The 22,035-nt window shown below is 35.1% G+C and overlaps 3 protein-coding genes across 5 annotated transcripts; all 3 read right to left on the reverse strand.

The window, feature by feature from the left end:
- Nucleotides 1-501: 501 nt before the first annotated feature.
- Nucleotides 502-8,265, reverse strand: LOC110775392 (uncharacterized). Its single transcript, XM_021980005.2, has 4 exons — nt 7,716-8,265; nt 7,413-7,517; nt 7,249-7,319; nt 502-964 (listed from the first exon to the last, which is right to left on the reverse strand). Exons 1-4 carry the CDS (start codon nt 7,872-7,874, stop codon nt 715-717), a joined length of 585 nt encoding a protein of 194 aa, XP_021835697.1. The 5' UTR covers nt 7,875-8,265; the 3' UTR covers nt 502-714.
- A 456-nt stretch (nt 8,266-8,721) lies between these two features.
- Nucleotides 8,722-12,167, reverse strand: LOC110805902 (probable glycosyltransferase At5g03795). 3 transcript variants are annotated; one of them, XM_056843089.1, is made up of 6 exons: nt 11,840-11,977; nt 11,675-11,742; nt 11,394-11,590; nt 11,112-11,236; nt 10,582-10,930; nt 8,722-9,608 (listed from the first exon to the last, which is right to left on the reverse strand). In XM_056843089.1, exons 3-6 carry the CDS (start codon nt 11,544-11,546, stop codon nt 8,937-8,939), a joined length of 1,299 nt encoding a protein of 432 aa, XP_056699067.1. In that variant the 5' UTR covers nt 11,547-11,590; nt 11,675-11,742; nt 11,840-11,977; the 3' UTR covers nt 8,722-8,936. The 3 variants fall into 3 exon arrangements, with proteins under 3 accessions (XP_056699067.1, XP_056699065.1, XP_021867215.1); XM_056843087.1 differs by having other exon boundaries at nt 11,675-12,167; XM_022011523.2 differs by having other exon boundaries at nt 11,394-12,167.
- A 2,713-nt stretch (nt 12,168-14,880) lies between these two features.
- Nucleotides 14,881-20,453, reverse strand: LOC110775383 (probable glycosyltransferase At3g07620). The gene is made up of 5 exons (XM_021979997.2): nt 20,218-20,453; nt 16,947-17,870; nt 16,674-16,798; nt 16,160-16,508; nt 14,881-15,890 (listed from the first exon to the last, which is right to left on the reverse strand). The coding sequence occupies exons 2-5, from the start codon at nt 17,739-17,741 to the stop codon at nt 15,222-15,224; spliced, it is 1,938 nt and encodes a 645-aa protein (XP_021835689.2). The 5' UTR covers nt 17,742-17,870; nt 20,218-20,453; the 3' UTR covers nt 14,881-15,221.
- Between the last annotated feature and the right edge of the window lie 1,582 nt (nt 20,454-22,035).

Consider the following 22,035-nt stretch of genomic DNA (forward strand, 5'->3'; position numbering starts at 1 on the left):
AAGGACCATAAGTACATAGTAATAAAGGAGACGAGTTCTGAATTTCCAGATTTACGCTTCTGCAAATCTAAATGACTAAATATAAGGCATGGTAGGGCACATGAGTCATGTTTTTCTCTAAAACAGGCCCATACATGGACCATCGTGGAAACATTTTCCTGAACTTACTATTAATGCAAATGCACATGGAATTGCTAAATTTTTCCTCTCTTCTGATTCTTTTTATTATTAGTTTTTTCGTGTGGTGAATTCAAGAATCAAGACTGATATACTTTAAAAACTGTCTGTTATTAGCAATTTAGCATGCATGCAGTCTATGCAGATTGCAGATGGCCCGTTAGCATTCAATAACCAAGGTGAAAATTTCGAAAAACATGTACAGATTGCTAAAGAAAGGTGTTTCAAGGTTAAGCACAAAGAATACATACACGTCTGGTAATTCTTAACAGTCGGATAAGCAGAACTACTGATAAGTGATGACTGGGTTAGACACCCTTTAGATGTTAAAAAGAAATTTTGTTCTATTTTATTCATTTATTCTCTGGATCTGACAATGTTAAACAGTAAAAAAATTACAAGTAAAATAAATCTTTTAACCTATAAGATTGTTACAGTGCATCTTTTGCTATCATTTTGTTCAGTATATTAGAATGAGAAGGAAACTAACCTTTTGGAATGTTCTACAAATACAATTTGCTGTGAAGGTACCATGTTTTACACCTTCCTTCTTTTGGGGTTCCCAATGACTTCGTCATCACTGTCTTCAACAATTCTTTTCTTGGCCTTGATATGCATATCGCCGTTCTTAGATGCTAGCTTTTGTCTATTTGAACTTTCTGGTCTATTATTAGGTGCCGGTGCTGATTTAATAGGAGTTCCCATCTTAAGTTGTTTCTGCTTTCGTTGCTTCCTCTCAAAGGCCTTTTTGGCTCTTTCAGGGGACAATAAACCGTGTTCCATCAACCTGCAAAAATAACCATTGTTATTGCCAACACATCATAAGTTTCACAACAATCAGATAAATTTCACACAAGTTACATAATTTTAGTCCTATACAGGTCATTCATCATCACTTAATTGAATAGTATAATTTTTTCCTGATATCTGGAAAAATTAGCTCGTCCAGTTTAAGATTCAAGGAATTCTAACTGAAGATCTAACAAAGAACTCCAGAAAATACCCAACCGCAAAAGTCCAAGTCTAAGTAAAAAATGTTTTGCCCACCTAATTACATGCAGTAATTACATCAAATACATAATACCTCATGAGATCATAATTGTCAAAATACAAAAAGCAAACTTGAACGTGTAAAACCAACAATTCTAATTCCTTAGAAAATTGACAGAGCATTAATAAACAAATAATGGTTGTTTGCCCACTCCTAAATATCGTTCTCCATCAAAAAAGGCATTTAAGCAAACTTGTCCCACAGTGGAACAAATCCGACATCCAAACAGCTAACTTTAATGAAGAAACAAGTACACCTGATAGGCTAATGGTTGATATGAATTATTTCGCAACGTACATATGCAGAGAAAGTGACTTTATGGTTCAATTATTCTTACGTCAAGTTTGCTTCTGACAAAAATAGTGCATAGTCTAGGAAACTAATAATGAATCAGTAGGAAGCAAGTCATTTCGCATTAACAGTATGACGGTGGAGCTAGGTTATTCTTCAGAGATCTAACAAACAATTTTTCGCTCCAAAAAGCAAACTAGCTCAAATATGTGATCTGCCCTGGGTCGTTCAGAAAAGCATAAGTTTTACAGAGTATTATGAAAGAAAGAATGTGGTCTTTGCAACAGTAATCTCGCTAAATCAAAAATGCCATTTTTCAGATGGCAAAATCATAATTGTGTTAAATTGTTAACAACCATAACTCCACAAGAGTGACAGGACTTTCAGAAAATTCCACAGACAAGTCATTAAAAAGCTATTATGAATGTTAGATTAGGCGGTAAGATATGATGATCACTTAGAATTGCTTGAGAGGTTGATACTGAAAGAGCGATTTCCCGTCAACATAAATAGAAATTTTAGTTAGCATCTAACGACATGTAATGTGCTGTGCGAGCAACATTCCCCACCAGCTCAAAGATCTAAGGCAGAGCTCTACTTTAGCAAGACTGCCTAGGACTAACACAGTTTAAACATGCATAGAGCTGGAAACTTCGACATCAAGAGAGTACTTAATTGCCCCCAAAAGAAGTTCATCTGTTTATGAGTAAAGCTAGAAATATGATAGTGGAAGGTCTAAGCCACAAATGTGGTTTCGTCTTTTGATTAAAAAAAGTCCTTGTCAATCACTCAGACAAAGGCTTTTAATTTCATGATTGTTTCTGGTATCACCTATTACTGTCCCCATTATCATTCAATACCTAGCTAAATATTGTGATTGGGGACAGGTAAAACAAGTAGCAAGCAAATAAACGGTTGTGCAAGCACATTCAAGAGCTATTTAACATGTTGGTCCTTATCACATAAAAGAATGTCAGGTTATCAATCAAGTGGGATTTGCAAGTTCTTGTAGTAATTAATAAATTTTGTTTGAATATATTAGTCAAATAATCAGATAAGAAAATTCAAATAAATTAGCAAAGGAACAAATCAGATGATGATTTTTTCCACCAAGATGAACTCTACAAACTAGAGTTGCCCCCTTTTGAAGGTCTATCAGAAAACATAAAAACTTAGCCCAAGGATGGTTAAAACCTTTCACGCACAATATCCCAAAGAAAGGTTCCTACAAAAATATCCATTCTGGGTTTTATTGTTGTTGTCGGAAGAAGGAAATTTTCTACTAAAGGCATGAATAATCCAGTCTGAATGCTCACTATACTAGTATACTGCATAGAAATTTAGAAACAATGTACAAATGTACAATGTCAGGCATAGAAACTTGTTTTAGGACCACTAATTCATCCACAAAACATCATTAAACAATAGTCAGCCACTGTGCATTGCCTCTTAAAAACCAAAAAGTTTTGGCGCTAAATTGAGTATTCTCGTCAATATAAAGTGACATGTTACCATTTCGGATTTCCCTTTTCCTGTTTGCTGCGAAATCTGCATACCGTATAAGTTAATATTACCATAAGACAGTAACCACAGTGACCAAGCACCTGCATGCTCTAGTCTACAACTAAGATATGGCATACAATTTTGTTCATAGGGTATATCTCCAGACCACCAATAATAAATAAGCTTAAGCATTTCTTACCAAGGCAGTTAATTTGTGCCAAAGCGAGTAAGTGACTACCAAAGAAACATAGGGATCTCAAGTCGATCATATAAGTCCAGTATGGTGGTGTGGCCATGTGGGAGTCTGTCAAAAATCAAGTACTTCTCAATGTGTGGAATAAAGCTTGAGCATACATGTAGGGTGTATCCATACAGAATGCTATTCATCTCATTTGAGCTTTAAGCAACAGCTACCTAAGAAAGGCACCAGGCAATGAAAGGGCTACTTTCATTTAAAAATAATATCGCACAAGTGAAGTGACCAATAGCACTGCCATTACATTACTATCATTAGTGCTCATAATCTAGTTATTCCAGTTATTTGGTTTTTGCATCCCAATCAAAAGTAACACAGTACAACCTTCAATCACTAACATTACAAACTTAATGTATTAAACCAAAGAAATAGAACTCTGTAAAAGCAGCCTAACTTAAAAACTTTGACATTATATCCAGTTATCCACACCCACTAAAATCTTTGTACAGAAGTGCAGGTAACATGGCACAAATTTAAATGACACTGGCAAACAAAGGGTTAATCAGACATTAGATACAATCATACGAGACACCAAAATGGAGGAAAAGGCAAACTTAAATGTTTTTGTGCAGACTCGTTTAGTTTGCACATTGAGGCTCCGTTCTATTCAAGTTTATTTTGACTGAACTTATATTATCTTAACTTATCTCAACTTGTATTAACTTATCAGAACTTATTATTTTATCTGGAAAAAAACTTATTTGTGTGTGAAAATGTCTGAAAAAACCATTAATTTTCTGAACTTATATTATCTGAACTTATCAGAACTTATCTTAACTTATTTTGTCTGAAATAAGTCAAAATAAGTCGAACAAAATAGAGCCTGAATTGATGTCTTCCTCATCATGGCAAGCCCCAGTGAGAGTCATTAATAGCATGAGAGTAAATAAGTCAAAGTTGCAAAAAAAAAAAGCGGACAATTGGTGAAACATGATCTCGCTAAATCACATTGTTACTAATCTAAATGAACGGGTTTTCAGCTGATGACTGGTTTGATCAGGTTCGGTCACTACCCAAACAGGGTTGAATATGACTAAAGAAGGTTGCTGCCACTAAAAATGAGATGTTCATGGTGTCCACGCATTAATTCATCTCTTGTCAACTCTACAAATCTATAGCTCGGGGAGCACCATACAAGTAGGAATGGTCAAGTAAACCTATTCCACTCTCTAATTATTTAACCTGAGATGTTACATTTTAGATGTCTCATGCAGGAAGACAGTTTTTTAGTAGAATATCAATGAATAAGAGAATGAAGAACTACAACTAAGAGGGCAAACTCAAGAGGGATAAAAAGAACTCCAATCTAGCATTACATCATGCTAGGGAATGTTCCATGAGAATGTGCACAGAGAAAAGCTAATTAGAACATCAATCCCAAACAAAGCTAAGAAGACAATCCAAATCCTTACTCTCAAACCCATGCACCCATATATTAGCAAACCCACCATACAACTTTGGACCACTTCCACCTTCTAATCTTCATATAGGTATTTGGAAATGATCCAAAACAATAAATAGGAAAACCAATCAAATTCCTGCGTAAGTACAAAGCCTCTGCCAAAGAAAGGTTGTGCCTATTAACGCAAAAAGAAGGTATACGCAAGTCTTTTCATTGAAAGGGTAGAAAATGCACAAATGGAGGCACTTTGTTTGGTCTCCAAGCAGATTCTCACAGGTATTGTGTTTCTCAAACTAGAAACCCACACAATTTCACCCGCTTCAGAACCATAGCACTCCAAAGAAAGGAATAATGAGGGGAAATTGGTGAACTTGGAGTTTTTATAGATGGCAATAGATTTAAGAATGTTCAACAGTCAACAGATTATCTACAAAAAGGTTACCAACAAAACCTGTAAAAAGTATGAAACAAACCCAGGCCAAAGTAGAGTGATGGTAAATGTGAAACAAACTTCCAAGGACTTGTATAGGAAACATTAGACCCTGTAACACATGCCAATCATTACTTAGAAGATCATACTCAATCAAATTTACTCCACACCAAGGAGAACCAATCTCATGCAAGCACAATTTTCCTACTAGAGAAATGGTTTTAATTTCCAAACCACCAAAACACAGGCCTCTTCCTTAAGACATACAGACGCATTCCTGATTAACTAACAAGAATAAGATGATTTTACTTCTCTTCACCTACTTGAGCAATAAGAAATCTTTCAATATTCTCACCAATCTCCTAGAATAAAGGCTACCCTCATTAAGATCTTAATATAGGAGAAAAAGTAAATAGGTACTTTGTATTAAAATGATAAGTATAACCAAGGGTCATATAATCTCCAAATATAAATAAGCTTCTTTTCCCCGTCTAGTTTCCTAAACACTTATCAACGACCAGGTGCCAAAAATCACACCTCTAAGCTCCAAATATGATCCCTAAAGGACAAGCAAGGAAAAAAAAACCATGGATGACCCTATTGAATTTTGATTTTTTGTATTTAGATAGGAGGCATTCCGGGAAAAAAAAAATCATTAAGCCATTGTAATATGTATCTAAAGGAGTATAAATTGTTCATATGTTCTACTCTTCAGCCCTTAGGTTATTTTTCCTTTGGTGGATAGATCTGATATTGGAATGATTTACCCCCTTTCTATACAAAAATCTTCGGTGGATAGTCTAGCAATGCAATAAATTGTTAATATCTTCTACTCCGGCTATACCTCAACTACACCCTCTATAGCCCTTTCTGCTGTGATACTTAAGTGACTTCTCTTGCAATTTTTCACACATGTATATGTCAAGAAAATACAGAGACAATCAGCTATTTGCAATGTCCTTTAAAGTTTTGTCCAAACTTTGTTCGCCCAAATGTTTTCCTATACTCATATCGTGATAGCATCCCACAAATAAATTACAGTAAAATTCAGGGAGTAGAGACAGCGTTACAATTATTCACATTCAATTCCTATTTCCTTCTTCCTGTCCATTAAACATCTGTGCTCCAACTCTCCAAGACATACAGTATCCATAAGTTCATGTTAGCTTCAAAAGGTCAGCACTCTGACATATGCCAATGACCTGATGCTATATGGCAGCAAATTATTACACAGAGGTCTTAGCAGCATTCACATTCCTAAGACTCTCAAACTTCATTGAAATTGTGACTGGCATTGAGACCATTTTCTACAAATTCCTAAGTTCTAGGTCAAAATCGGTTTTACCGTGGTCAGCTGTGATCTTCTTTGCCCTTTATGTCAGAGAGAAGCTGAATCTGAGAACCATCAATATTTATTTCGGCTGTCATACTAAAGAGATCTGGAAGCAAGTCTTGTTTTTTCTAAATATTGCAAGGCCTTTCCTGCACTTTGATGCTGAGAACACTGTGAGTGCTCGTCTGCACATGTATGTTTTCCTTTTTGCCAGCAACAGTATATCAAGGTTGCTTGTAGGTGTGATGAGCAAGTGTTCAATGGAAAATGCAAGCCTAATACTAGAATATTTAGAAGAAAGATGCTTAAGGTTTCTTATAGGTGTAATGAGCAGATGAAAGAAATGTTGGTGAGTTAAGACATTAATCTTAAGTGGTACCTTTGCACATGAAGAGTCTTAGCACTCAACTCTGAGTCTTATGAGGTTTTGATTATATTTCGTGTTTGTAATAAATTTATCTAATCAAGAACAAAAAAAAAAACTGCAACAAATGTGGAATAAAAAAGTTCCTAAAAATCATGATAATCAAAACATCCATAATTCCATTGCCCAAAAACATTGTTAAGATGACTTATAACTGATGTCCACCTCAACAAGGAGTTAAGATGACTTACTATTCAATCCTAAGCTCTAACTCTATCAAAGAAGTAACTTCATCTCTCCTCTTGTTCCCAGAATGCACTCTACATTATTTCCATAAGGGACATGCATTACAGAAATAGCGCAAAGACGAGCAAACTAACAATTGACGCATGTACGTAGAACGTAGTGATCACTATAAGCACAGAGTGTTAAAATGCTCACCAGAATTCAGCCATTTCGCTAGTTGGTATCTGTTTCGACAACGATTCGTAAAATATCCTCAAGGATTCTCTCTGTCAAAAATAAACCAAATATTCACTAACATATAACAACTTCAACAATGTAGTAAGACATCATTTAATTTAAGGTCAATAATCCACACATACCTCCTCTGGAGGGTCAAACTTCTGCCCTGTCAAACTGTAAACCTTCTTCACCCTTTTCTTAACAGGCGTTACAACCCTTGCAGGTACAGCTGTTTTCCCTTTCTCCTTCATATTCAAAACAATGACATAAAAAACAATCAGATATAGTTACATGATCCGATAGTATTCATCTCAAGCACCATGTTAGATACTTCCAAAACATGAACTTTCCACATAATTTACCAAAACCCCAATAAACCCATATGTAAAAGTAACAAATTTCTAAAAGAATTTCACTAAATCACACAATCAGAAAATGGGTACCTCAGATTTTGCAGATTTTAATGGGATAGACTTATTAATCCTGGAATCAGCAGCAGATTTTGGGGGTTCAATCTTCTTTTTAAAAATGGGTTTGCTTGAAGATGAAGGCCCAGCTTGATTCCTGTTGATGGGCTTCATCTTCACCGGAGCACTTGCCATTGAAATAAAACAATTTTTATTTTTATTTTTTTGCTCAAAAAATAAAATAAGTTCTTTTTATTAGAATTTAGATTAATTGAATTTTCAGACCATCAAAATAGAGTATTGCAAATTTGCAGTGGATAGATCTGATCAAAATATGGGGGTTTTGTAACCCCTCCTCACTTTCTCTCTCCTCCTCCAACTTTCCTGTCTGGTGATGGAATTTGGTAAAGAATCAAAAATAATTGAAAAAAGAATAGAAATAATAGAAGGGGAGGTTGAATGGTGAAAATAGTGAAACTTTTTTCTGGGTAGAAAAGCAGAAAGAGGTTGATCTGGAATGACTCTGGTTAAATGTTGTTTAACTGTTTTCAGATTATCTACCATTTTTTCTTAGGTATCTTTGAGAATGGGAACTATTGGCTTCTAAACATCTTTTTCTCACTGACTTTAATGCATAGGAAGGATTAACTTTGGTGAAGTGGTTAATGTTTTGGGTTGCGTTCTGTTTACCAAACGCTTGAACTTATATGATCCGAACTTTTGTTTAACCGTTATATGAACCGAATTTGATTTGAACAAGTTTAAAATACGAGGCATTATTTTCCCTTTGGCGGAATGACACTGTCTGTCTAATACAATTCATCGCATCTATGTTAATGTGGAAGTCATACATTAGACCAATGTACCGAGTACACGATTTATGCCGCCTTGCAAGGACCAAGACCGAGGGCTTAAGTTGCTGAGTTGCTCACCTCTTTAGAAAGCCTTATCATTGTGCTTTAGACTTGAGAGACCTAATAAGTCATATCATAACTACATAAACAACTGCAAGATCAACAGTCGTCAAAGTAGAGGATCCCCATTAAGTTCAAAGAATTCCATAGAAATATAGAATTGGTATAATTGTAGCCTTTGTGGGTGTGTTAACATCTATTGTACCAAATATCAGTTAACTTGATTATTACAATTTACAATTTATCGCGATTCACACTCGCACTTCCTACTACTACCTACTAAACTAATAAGGTGTATCGCCTGCATAAAATAATATACATTACACAATGTAACACGAATCTATCAACGGGGCCTAAATTGAAAGACTCTGTTATACCAAATTGAGTGAAGAATCATATGAAACAAATCATACTTGAGAGGTTTAGGATGCCACAAAAAATGCTGTTGTACCTTCTTAACCCTCATATGCATCTGCAAAAATGTCTTCTTTGGGATTGAAACAAGGATGTTTTTCAAATTCGGGACATCTTTCTCTGCCACGAACACAGCAAACGACTCCCAGTTCAAAGTCTCAAAAAATGGCGGAACAAAGTTATCGGATATGATCACAGGGACACATTCAAAGAAGATAGCTTCGACAACTCGTGGGCTATTGACTTCATATCCTCTTGGACATATACAATACTTGCTTCTTTTCATGTAGTTGATGTAGTTTCGATTATCCTTAGAACGAGGCAAGGTGCCGTGTATCTGCATATCAGGATCAGTATTGTTTCCCCAATATTGTAAGAGAATTGGCCGGAGATAACCATGCAGCGTATTTCCGGCATAGAATGCTAAGGTTTTCCTCTTTGAAGGTGGTTTTCCTCCAACATCTCTTAAAGAATTTTGTGATTTTCGTACGTTTGTTTCTGGAAGGGATACATCCTTGCCAAATTTGAATCCCTCTTTGACATCAGAATTACATATAGCTCTAATGCAATTTGCCATTTGCCGCTTTGTTTCGGATGGAACCTAAAAAGGAAGACGATGAACTTATCAGAACACTCCTACGGCTCTTTTTAGTTCAACTTACTTTGTCAAAACTTATACGAAGTATGAAATTATATCAAGACTATTCTTATTTTATTTGTTATTTTTCTGAATGACACTTACTTTATCTAAATGAAACTTATTTTGTCTGAATTATTTGGAAAAAAACTTATGTTATCTAAACTTAATTGGGCCCTTAGTATAGTTAAACTTAAACACGTCGAAATAGTTAAAATAAGTTTAACCAAATGGAGCCTTAGTAGAGTACAAAAATGTATTTGTATGCAAGAAGATAGCACTCCCTCCGTCCTCCGGCATGACTCGATTGACACATGATCCCAACTCCCAAACCCTTCTGAGTTCTCATTAAGAATTCACTATGGTTTCACTAAGTTCACTATGACGTGTTTGGAAATCCATTATTTACTTCTGTATTAAGAAATGTGACATTTTTTTCAGACATCCTGAAACAGCATTTGGAACTATTATTTCTGGAGAATCCTGACTAAGGGAATACACTTATACACTGTATGGAAATGGCAAATGACACGAGCATTTTTAAGCTGACTAGTAGTTCGATTGAGATGTTGTGGTGCTTTTAGTCTCTCGGATATGGAATATGCCTTAATTAGTGTGTGTGCTTAGTGTAAAATTTAGGACTTTCGAAAGGCCAAAAGTCGGAAACCCAAATATAGTGAACTAATGACTTGAACAAATTCAGGGCCAACTGATCTCATTTGACATGGAAATTAGAGGAAAGCCAAAGTGGTGAATATTAGGATGTCTGCATTTTACCTTTGAATTGTTAGTATCATACATTCATATTATGATCAACTTACTTGAGTTGAATAGAATATTATACTCTATAAGAAGTTCAACGAATTAAAGAAGAAACATATTCCAAGTAAATCTAGACACAATATATACTTGAGATGAGTAAGCATAAGAAGCATACCCAATCATGGCAGGCAACAAGGAAGTGATCTGTGCCCTCAGTCCTATTCCAAAAAGGGTACTTTGCTGAAATCATATCCGCGTAGTCCTCCAAATGCTGTATAAGGGGTTTGCGGTCATGTGACTTGGGAACGTACAACGTCTCCTCCAACTGTAAAGAGCTAAAAGGAAGGTAAAAGAGGTGTGCTTCCTTGGGTTTTTTGGTGACAAAATGCCGGTTTGCTTCCATATGTTTCATAAACCATCCTTCCGAAGCATATATTCCCAAAAGTGGTGGCCTGTGGAATATTCGCGTGTCTCCTTCCTTGTAGATGTAGACTTTAAGCATCTGCTCCATTAACTCATAGCTCCTGGAGAAATATCATATCATGCATTATCACAAATACGGTACATATATACTACGTATGTGCATCATGGATGTTACAAAATTATGAAACATGAATATCTTGATATATCCTGATATCCATGACTGTGCAGAAATATCTTCAAACAACTAATTTAATGATGATAAGGCTGAGATATGAGGATTACCTCTGAAACATGCTTGCATTACGATATAATGCAGCATATAGCCCATCCTTCAAGGGAGGTGCACTCTCAATCAGTTGTTTTGCAAGTACTAATTCCTCATCTGCTTTTGAGGACCATCGCGGTATCTAACATTAACCGGAAATTAATTTAGACCAAATTAGCACTGATACTGAAATATGTATATAATTTGTGTAAATGAGCAATTTTACCATAATTATTCTTCACAAGCATGATAAACTAGACTACTATGGACAACATAAAAAGGAAAATAACCATACATACCATCGTAGAAGGTGAAGCAAAATTTTGGATCAACGCCTCACTCATATCTGACAATGAAAGGACCTCTTTTTCAAACACCGTTAACCTTGGGTTCTTAGCTGAAACATGAACTAGAGGTGGAGGTGCCGGTGGCGCCGAAGTGCCAAACTCCATACTAAAATTAGGAGCTACATCATGCGATAAAACTAATGGTGCACCTAGTGGTTTTATTAAGGCCAAGTTAGAATTCCCTTTATGCAAAGCAAAGTATTCTTTCAAGGACTCGGTGAATGAAGAATTACTCTTGGTAGTATTGCCAAGCTCGGGATTCTCCGAGATAAAGGGAACATTATTTCGACCTTCATCAACTCTGCCAGAAAAGTTGTTCCCGTCTTCAGATACAATTTTTGAATTTACAGCACTTGGTGAACTCATATTGCTTACTAAATAGGATGTCGAGTTCTTACCAAAGAAGTTGACTTTTTGCTCCGAGACTTCACCCGGAGAAAACATGGACCATAAAGAATTACCCTTTGGTAATTCAATACATTGGAAAAGTACAACAGTTATAAACACCAAACCAGTTAGCCAAAGCAACCTTCTAGTTTCAACATGAAAGGCTTTTAGCAATTTAAACCCCATATTTTCTTGAGCTAAACAAAGTCCAGGCTAAAATACATGCCAACGAAGTGTACCAGAAATTTTCAGCACTGGAGTTCCTTGTAAACATCTTCCATTGTATTTTAGAATGAGATGGAGTCCATCATGTTTCAAGCTAGGTGGTATCTGAAAAAATCATACTAGTATCTGATTATAATCTATTATTGTCTGGAAAGGAGGGTCCCAAAATGCCAAGGTCCCCCACGAGAATTTGGGTAATGACAGTGCTAAGGTGGGTCGTGGACTCGTGGGTGGATGTGTGGCTACTGGCTCAGTGCCTGGCAATGTGGCATGGGAGTTTTTGTGTGTGATTGTGGCATAGTATGGTGTGTTTTTTTTCACTCTAATAACCTTGAAACTGATCAAAATCGAATTGCAACGGCTAGACTTGACTTGGTTACGGCTCGAGAGCGGGGGCCGGGGGTGTTGAACACACGGGTCATGATAATTTAACCCGTAAATGTCCAAAATCTAATATTTTTACCCGACCCTAAATCACCGCAACATAATCGACTCGATCCAAAACAAATAAACAATATATTAATCTATTCAATCTTAGAATACGTACCATACACTCATACAGGTCAATATGTTAAACAATATGTTAATCTATTAACCTATTATATTTTTAACCCCGGACTTATTAATACAAATGATCATTTTTCTAAATAAAAAATATTGGATTACCAACTTAATTTTCTCATTAATTAATATTTGAACTTCATCAAATATTGAATATTGTTTACTCCCTCTGTCCCTTAATACTCGACCTGTTTTGACAAGACACGCTTGTCAATGCACAACTTTGACCACCAATTTCTTTAACTACATATTATAAAAACTTATAAAATATTAATATTTTAAAAATATATATTAAGCTAAAGCCAACAATAAATTATATACTAACATTTATTTTCATATAATAAAAATAAAATAGGGTCAAAGTGAATTACGTGAATAGTGCAAAAAGCCAAAACGGGTCGAGTATTAATGGACGGATGAAGTATATATATATATATATATATATATATATATATATATATATATATATATATATATATATATATATATATATATATATATATATATATATATATATATATATATATATTAACTTGTGAATTGTGATCCTCTATGATTTACTTATTTACCAAAAATCAAGTATTACTCCCTCCGTCCAGGAATACTCGACCCAGTTTGACCGGCACAGAGTTTAAGAAACTTGAATTGACTTATTTAATTTAGGATTTTTTGCGAAAAAGGACCTTTTATAAACGTTTTTTTGCGAGAAAGGACCTTTTATGACGAAATTGGTGAAATGGGACCTAAAACATAAAATTTTTTGTTGACTGGGACCTTTTACCGGTTTCTTGGAGTTGAACCAAGATTCCGGCAACGACTTTGACACGTGGCAACCGGAGATGGCCACGTGTCCATTTAATGAATATAAAAAAATCCCAAAAAAAAGAATTTTTTTTCTTTTTCTTTTTCTGTTCCCCTCTCTGAGATGCACTTCTCTACTTCCCTGTTCAAGTTGGCCTTCTCCTTTTCTTTATGGAGCTTAATCGATAAGATCAAGGCCTCGTGGCTTGAGCACTTCCTAGCATACCCAGGTGACGGGAATGGAAAACATCCAGCCATCTTCCCCAACAATATCAATTACAACAACAACAATCAAATTAAACCCCTCTTTTTTTCCCCAATTCCTCTCTAATCAACAAGGATTCCAATCGTAGAAACCCTAAAAATTAAATCGAAAGATCTGAAGACTGTAGATCCTTCTAATTGAGTTGAAGATCTGATGATAAAAGGATCTTTGGCGGGCTCCGATTAGATTGAAACCCTAGGGTTTATTCGTCGGTCGCAGCGGCGTACAAAGAATGGAAGTGAGAGAAAGAGAAAGGCGCCTCCTCAAGGAATCTTATTATGAGAGGAGGAAAACAAATTTAAGAACCAGGGCCTTTTCAAGAAACTTCTAAGTAGTTGGATTATTGTTATTCCAGCAAATATGAGAGACCAATAGATGTGAGAGTTCGACAGAGGGAAGAGTCAAGCCAACCGAGTTGAATCGCCCAGGCGAGAGGGTCAATATTCTTCTCTTGAGCTGACCTGGTGAGTTCTAGGACAGTGTCCCAGAATGCTGCTCCGCTTGCTGGCTGGATTTCCGCCATTGTTGGACTCTCGAAGAAGATCCGTCGAGGTTTCTGGTGTGAGGAGAGAGAAAATGAGTAGGAGCTGGTTTTGATGGTTGTTTTAATTGAGAGGGGTCAAAAAAAAAAAGGCAATTTTTTTTTTAATCATTAAATGGACACGTGGCCTTCTCCGGTTGCCACGTGTCAAAGTCGTTGCCGGAATCTTGGGTCAACTCCAAGAAACCGGTAAAAGGTCCCAGTCAACAAAAAATTTTATGTTTTAGGTCCCATTTCACCAATTTCGTCATAAAAGGTCCTTTCTCGCAAAAAAACGTTTATAAAAGGTCCTTTTTCGCAAAAAATCCTTTAATTTAATAGTTAGTAGTTGATAGTGGGTATTATTTTAATGTAGTTAGTGGGAGGTGGGTTAAGAGGTGGGGTTGGGGGAGAGTAGGGGTTGAATTTTTAATTATTTTTTGTATGGAGTAGGGGGTAGGGATGGAGTGAGAAATAATATAATATTGTTAAAATATTTCCATTTTTAGAAACAGGTCAAGTATTAAGGGACGACCCGATAAGAAAAACAGGTCAAGTATTCCGGGACGGAGGGAATTTATGAACTTGTACATGGTCAAAGTTTTTAAAAATAAAATATCTTTACTTTAGCTGTTTAGCATATACTCCGTATAACACTCGAATATCGGTACTCCGAATCGTATTCCGACAAAAACTACTATAATGGGTAACCTATGAATATGTTTGGTTATTACAATAGTTTGCGATACCCTACTTTAGTTTCTAAAGCCTATTTCTTAGTTCAAGATCCTTTCTCCAACAATCGTGGAATTGGGGATCAGATAATCAACTTCTAGCACCTCCTAGTTCCTACAATGTACACTGTTCTTTGATCGTAATGCAAATTATATACATTTATGGAACAAATAAATAAAGAATTAGCAACCTCCCTCTTCAGTCCTCCACTCCCACCAAACCAAAAAACAAAAAGATGAAAAAACTTTGATGTTGCAGAGTTTCATATCTAGTAACACAAAATTTATCATCCGGGCCTAAATTGAAAGACTCTGTTATACCAAACAGAGTGAAGAATCATATGAAACAAATCATATTTGAAAGGTTTAGGATGCCACAAAAAATGCTGTTGTACCTTCTTAACCCTCATATGCATCCGAAAAAACGTCTTCTCCGGGATTGAAACAAGGATGTTCTTCAAATTCGGGATATCTTTCTCCGCCACAAACACAGCAAACGACTCCCAGTTCAAAGTCTCGAAAAATGGCGGAACAAAGTTATCAGAAATGATCACAGGGACACATTCAAAGAAGATAGCCTCGACAACTCGTGGGCTATTGACTTCATATCCTCTTGGACATATACAATACTTGCTGCTCTTCATGTAGTTTATGTAGTTTCGATTATCCTTAGAACGCGGCAAACTTCCGTATATCTGCATGTCAGGATCAATGTTGTTGCCCCAGTATTGTAAGAGAATCGGCCTTAAGTAACCATGCATATTTCCAGCATAGAATGCTAAGGTTTTCCTCTTTGAAGGTGGTTTTCCTCCAATATCTCTTAATGGATTGCGTGCTTTTCGTACATATGTTTCTGGAAGGGATACATCCTTGCCAAATTTGAATCCTTCTTTGACATCAGCATTACATAAAGCTCTTATGCAATTACCCATTTGCCGTTTTGTTTCAGCTGGAGCCTAAAAGGGAAGACAATGAATTTGATTATTGCTTGTGCTTCTTAGTTAAAAATGGAGGAATTGTGAAGGCCAAAACCCGGAAATAAAAAACATTATGAGCTGAAAGACTTTAACAAATTTAGGGTCAACTGATCACATTTGAAATTATAGTATACTACTATCAACAACTTATTTACGTAGAGAAGACTCTATAAAAAGTTGAGCCATTTCAAGAAGAACCATATTCTAATTGAAATTTTTGTCATAAAGCTTGAGATAAGTAAGCATACCCAATCATGGCAGGCAACAAGGAAGTGATCTGTTCCCTCAGTTCTGTTCCAAAAAGCGTACTTTGATGAAATCATATCTACGTAGTCCTCCAAGTGTTGTATAAGGTTTTTATGGCTATGTGAATTAGGCACGTACAACGTCTCCTCTAACTGCCGAGAGCTAAAAGGAAGGTAAAAGAGGTGTGCTTCCTTGGGTCTTTTAGTGACAAAATGCCGGTTTGCTTCCATATGTTTCATAAACCATCCTTCCGAAGCATATATTCCCTCGAGTGGTGGCCTGTGGAATATTCGCCTGTCTCCTTCCTTGTAGATGTAGACTTTAAGCATCTGCTCCATTAACTCGTAGCTCCTGGACAAATATTGTATCATTGTCACAACTAATAAGTATCCATCAGACCATGCATTTCTATAAAACTATTAGTAATAAGTTCACATTTTATGAAGTGTTATGTTATAGGAAGTACATATGTATACGCATGTAACAAATACATAGCATAGTATATATGGTGATTACCTGTGGAACATGCTTGCATTACGATATAATGGAGCATAGAGCACATCCTTCAAGGGAGGTGCATTCGAAATCAATTGTTTTGCAAGTACTAATTCCTCATCCACTTTTGAGGACCACCGTGGAACCTACAATTAGATGGAAGTTTAGTCTTAATTAGCAATTTTTCGTTGATATAGTATACAAGGACAAATATTTTATAAAGTACAACGTATAATTTTTGTACGTGAGCAACGACTTTTAGGAAAAGTGAGTCAGTGTTACCATGTTACGTACCATCGTAGGAGGTGACAAATAGTTTTGGAGCAACTCCTCACTCATATCTGACAATGTAAGGACTTTCATATCAAACATCTTGGACTTTGGCTTCTTTGCTGAAACATGAATTGGAGGTGGTGGTGGTGGTGGTGGTGGTGGTGGTGGTGGTGGTGGAGTGCTAAACTCCATACTTAAATTAGGACGACCTACATCATGAGATTCTACCGGTGCCAAGTTGGAATCCCCGTTATGCCCTGGTGGCAAAGCAAAGTCTTCTTTCGGGGCCTCATTGAATGCAGAACTCCTCTCAGTAGTATTCCCAAGCTCGGGATTCACCGAGATATAAGTCTTATTTTCCGAAACATGAATTAGAGGTAACGGTGGAGCGCTAAACTCCGTACTTAAATTAGAAGCTACATCATGTGATAAAAGAAATGGTGCAACTGGAGGTTCTGACGGGGCCAAGTTGAAGTCTTTTTTTGGGGCCTCATTGGATGAAGTATTACTCCCACACTCAGTAGTATTGCAAAGATGAATTCTGACTGAAGAATTGTTCCTGTCTTCAGATACAATACTTGTACTTGGTGAACTCATATTGCTTAATGAGGCGGAATAGGAAGTCGAGTTATCACCAAAGAAGCTGAGGACTTTTTTCTCGGGGATTTCATCACCTCGAGAAAACAAGGACCATAAAGAATTACCCTTTGGTAATTCAATACATTGGAACAGTATAATAGTTATAAACACCAAACCAATGAGCCAAAGCAACCTTCTAGTTTCCACTTGAAAGGCTTTTAGCAATTCAAATCCCATATTTTCTTAAGCTAAAGCGTAAGCAATACAAGTGTACCGGAAAATCTCAGCACCGAGGTTCCTCGTATAAATCCTCCATTTTATTTTAGAATGAGATGGAGTCCATCATGTTGTTAGCTAGCCAAGTATCTGAAAATATCATAGTACTCGTATTAGACAAATGAAGACACCAGAAAATTAAACTTGATTATTATCTGTGTGTTTGCACGGGTGTAGGTGATTTTTTCTTTGTGTGCCGGGGGTGTGTGTGTGTGGAGGTTACAGCATCAAATTTTATCACTCCTTGATAGATCGAATTGGAGACAAAATTAGGAAAATAGCAACAGTGCATACCCTCGGATTGTTGGTTCCGCATTGTGCTTAAGAATGAAGAAATCATGTGAAATAATAGAATTAATCTTATTGTTGTAATAAAGTGATACTGATATTAACATAATCCCTTCGTCCCAAAACAAACTTCCCAATTGCTTTTTCAAGAAAAAAATATCCCCAGTCGGTCCATCCCTGCACTTTCTTTTACTTTTTCTTTCTCTAATTAACTTGTCACACTTTTTCTGTCCATCCACTATTATTGGTGGCCGTTTGGTTGGACTTATGAAGTTCATAAGTTGTTTGGTATTGTGTAGGAAGAAAATTAATTTCATTGTATGTGTAACACTGTAATAAGCTGTTTGGTTTTGTGTAGGAAAAAAATATATTCAGCATTTCAAGTTTTGTTATTTATTAACCAAACAACTTCACAGTTTTTTCACTTCTCTTTAAGTTCTACTTCCCATGCAATTTCATGTTTACCAAACAAACACATTAAACTCAAGTGTGAATACTCCCTCCGTATTTTAAAAAGAAATACTGGTACACTTTAACCGACACATAGTTTTAGAAGAGTTAGTTGAAATTATTAAAATAAGATGAGAGTGGATAATGGGTGAATTGTTTATTATAGCAAAAAGATGATGCGAGTAAGTGTAGGGACTACAAATAAGAGAGAAACATTAATGTAATTAGAAGTGAGGACTAAGACATGTCAAAAAAATAAAAGTGTATCTCTTTCTAAAATATGACTGTTTAAGAAAAGTGTATCTCTTCTTAAAATACGGGGAGAGTACTAATTTGGTGCTAACTATGGAATATAATTTAATACGAAGTGTTTCGTATTGCATGTTTGCATAGGTAGCTTACTCCAAAACATAAAAAAAAATACTCAGAACCGGTAAAATCTTCCGAACAATGTACTTATTTGAGTTATTACCTTACAGTTGAGTTTACACATACCAATCCTACATATTCTTATATCGTGGTTGAATAAATTTTTAAATTTTAATACTCCGTACCACTCTGTGAAAAACACGTGTACAAGAGATGGCGAGTGTCAATAAAACATTAATTAAAAAAAAAAAAGCTTTTGGAAACATATTCTATAATTCTAAATGGGCCTAAAGCACAAATTTAATGTCCATGGGCCGGCTAAAACAACTAAACCCTACTTTAAATTGTTTTAAAATCAAGAGATCGCATGCAAACTTGTTAAAATAAAATCTTAAATCAAAACTACATGTTTGTTGGTTGAACAGAATCATTAATTAAAGGGAATCTTCTTATTTGGAACACAATTAAGCATGCCAAACAAGGTAAACAGTGTCTAGAGCCAATACACTAGTGGGTTCTACTACTTTTCTAGTACTCCAATTACCTAATTATTACACATCTACTCATTCAGCAATAATGGTTTAAACTTTAAACACATTTACTAGTTGGAATACCTCTCTCAATTGTAACTTGTAACGCCTTTGTGGCTCATTCAAAACCAAAAAAATACTCCTTATATAAAATTCCGGCTGTTCAAAACAGGTTACAAAATTAAGTAAAAAATAATATTCCACCTACCTACCAAAATGAAGTATTCCGTATAATTTATTTATTTAGCAAAGAAACATGGCAAAACTGTAGTAATAATGAAGGAAGAAACCAAACTAATTTCAATGGTTGAACCTTTTGATTACATATTAATAACGAAAATTTGAGAATCTTAGTAATTAATAAATCATTAAACTTTCCAATCACTTAAAAATTAAAATAATAATTTAAAAAGATAATAAAAATGAGGGAAGAATGAAATGAAAAGAAAAGGACAAACAAGCAGAGAATAAAATACGAAAAGTAAGAAATTTCCTTACAACTGAAGCTAACAGATTTCGAGATCCAACATGCAGCTAAAATTAATATTGATAATTAAAATTGAATTTCAGTAATCATATATTAGCAATTAAAATAAAAGCCAGAAAATGCATAATATTGATCCAAATTCAAAGAATATGAATAATTTAACACTAAAAAATGGAACAAAAAAGAAATTTAGACAGTCAAAAAGTCAAGAAGAATTAAAGAAGATGAATACAAGAAATAATCATTGGTAAAATGACAAACAAAATGCATGCAAGAATTAACAAAATAAAAGACAAGAATCATTAAGACGTACCAAATTAGGTTTGAGCAAGAATCAAGGCAAAACAGAGCAATTTTCAGTTGAAGCTTTTTTCTGATCTGTGAGAAAGTGATGGAGGAGATTTGTGGGAATTTTCAATGAGAAGAAGATGCAGTTTTCCAAGTTGGAGTGGTAGAAGCAAAAGCCAAAGGAGAGTGTTTCATAGTTTGGGGTTTTGGGTCCATGTTCTGACTTTTCTGAGTGTCAAATTTAACATTTGGGTTTCTTTTTTAATATTGGGAATCTGTCATTTTATAATCACCAAATTTATTTTGTTTGGTGTCGTTAAAGGAAAGAAGAGTCTTAGGGTCGCCCACGAGCATTTGCCAAACGCGTGTGAAAATGTTAGTCATTAAATATATTGGGTATAGACTTGATTATGTATAGCCCGACTCAGCCCGTCCCCGAAAAGTGCGGTTTGGGCAACTTCAAATACGGAGTATGTATATTTAGACCAAAGTCAGAATCCGGCTCGAATCCTAAAAAAACTTGTTTGGCACTAAATTTATGGGTATGGACATGAATTTTTTGTCAAAATCCGGACCGATCCGAATTTCGATCACTTCTAGTTGGATTGATAGGCATGACCGCGTGAGCGATTTATGTTTACAGCATTTAAGGTTTGCTTTGTTTCAACTTATTTTAAAAAATGTGTTTATGTTTAATTGTATGACTAGATGCATGTTAGATATGGGTTTTAGTAGCGCTTATCACGAGGAGAGAGCTCAGTAAGCATGATTAAAGGAGTGTTAATTACATCTGCTTAAGTTTGATCTTTACAAGAATACTCCTTAATATGGTAAAGGAAAAAAAAAACTATGCACAGTATATATTACGGAGTATTATTTTTTAGAAAGTAAGATGAATGACCCTACTCAACTTATTTGTATATAAAATTAACTTGAAATATACTTGTTTGTTTATAAAACTATTTTAAAATAAATTTATTTTATTTGGACATATTTTTTCTGAACTTATTTATATACTCCCTCCGTTCCATAATGATGTTCCAATTGAGGTTTTTGACACTATTCACAATAGAAGAGAATCTTCTAAATTATTTCCACCATATAAGAAAAAACATATTCATGTGAGATCTTGTTTGATTCGTCTCCATGAACACTTTAAGAATATCAAAAAATTATAATTTTTAATATTGTGCAACTATAGATAAATACGATACAAAACGTGTGTTGGCAAACGTGAAAAAAGAAATTGGAACATCATTGTGGAACGGAGGTAGTATGTATTTAGTTGAAGTTATTTATATTGTACTTATGATTGTTTAAAATAAGTAAACGCAAGCTAAACTAAATGTTTATTGTACTTACTTGATTTTCACTTTTTTCTAAATTTATTAGAACTTATTAGAACTTATTTTGAGTGCCTTACCAAATTTATACTCAAAATATATTCTGTTTAAAATTAACTTATTTTTGGAACATATAAGGTTGTTTTTTCGGGTGTTTTCTATGCTAAATGACAATATTACCCTGTTAATATTTTTTTATATACCAAATTCTATTTTAAAAAATGTTTAATATCTTATGGAGTACTCCCTCCATTTCTTTTTTATGTATCCAGTTGGAATCTGGTGTGGTATTTAAGAAAATTGGAATCTTGGTTTGTATGGGTATAAGTGTAATGATTGGGTGTAAGAGAAATGATTGGGTGTAAGAGATTATAATAAATAAAGGAGTGAGAAAATAATAAAGAAATAAGGTAAGAGAGAGTAATGATAATGATGGGTGATAAATGAGGTGAGAGAGTTGGTATATGGGGAAGGGAAAAGAATTAAATATTACGGATATT

The sequence above is a fragment of the Spinacia oleracea genome, chromosome 1 (genome assembly GCF_020520425.1).
Source record: "Spinacia oleracea cultivar Varoflay chromosome 1, BTI_SOV_V1, whole genome shotgun sequence".
NCBI lineage: Eukaryota > Viridiplantae > Streptophyta > Magnoliopsida > Caryophyllales > Amaranthaceae > Spinacia > Spinacia oleracea.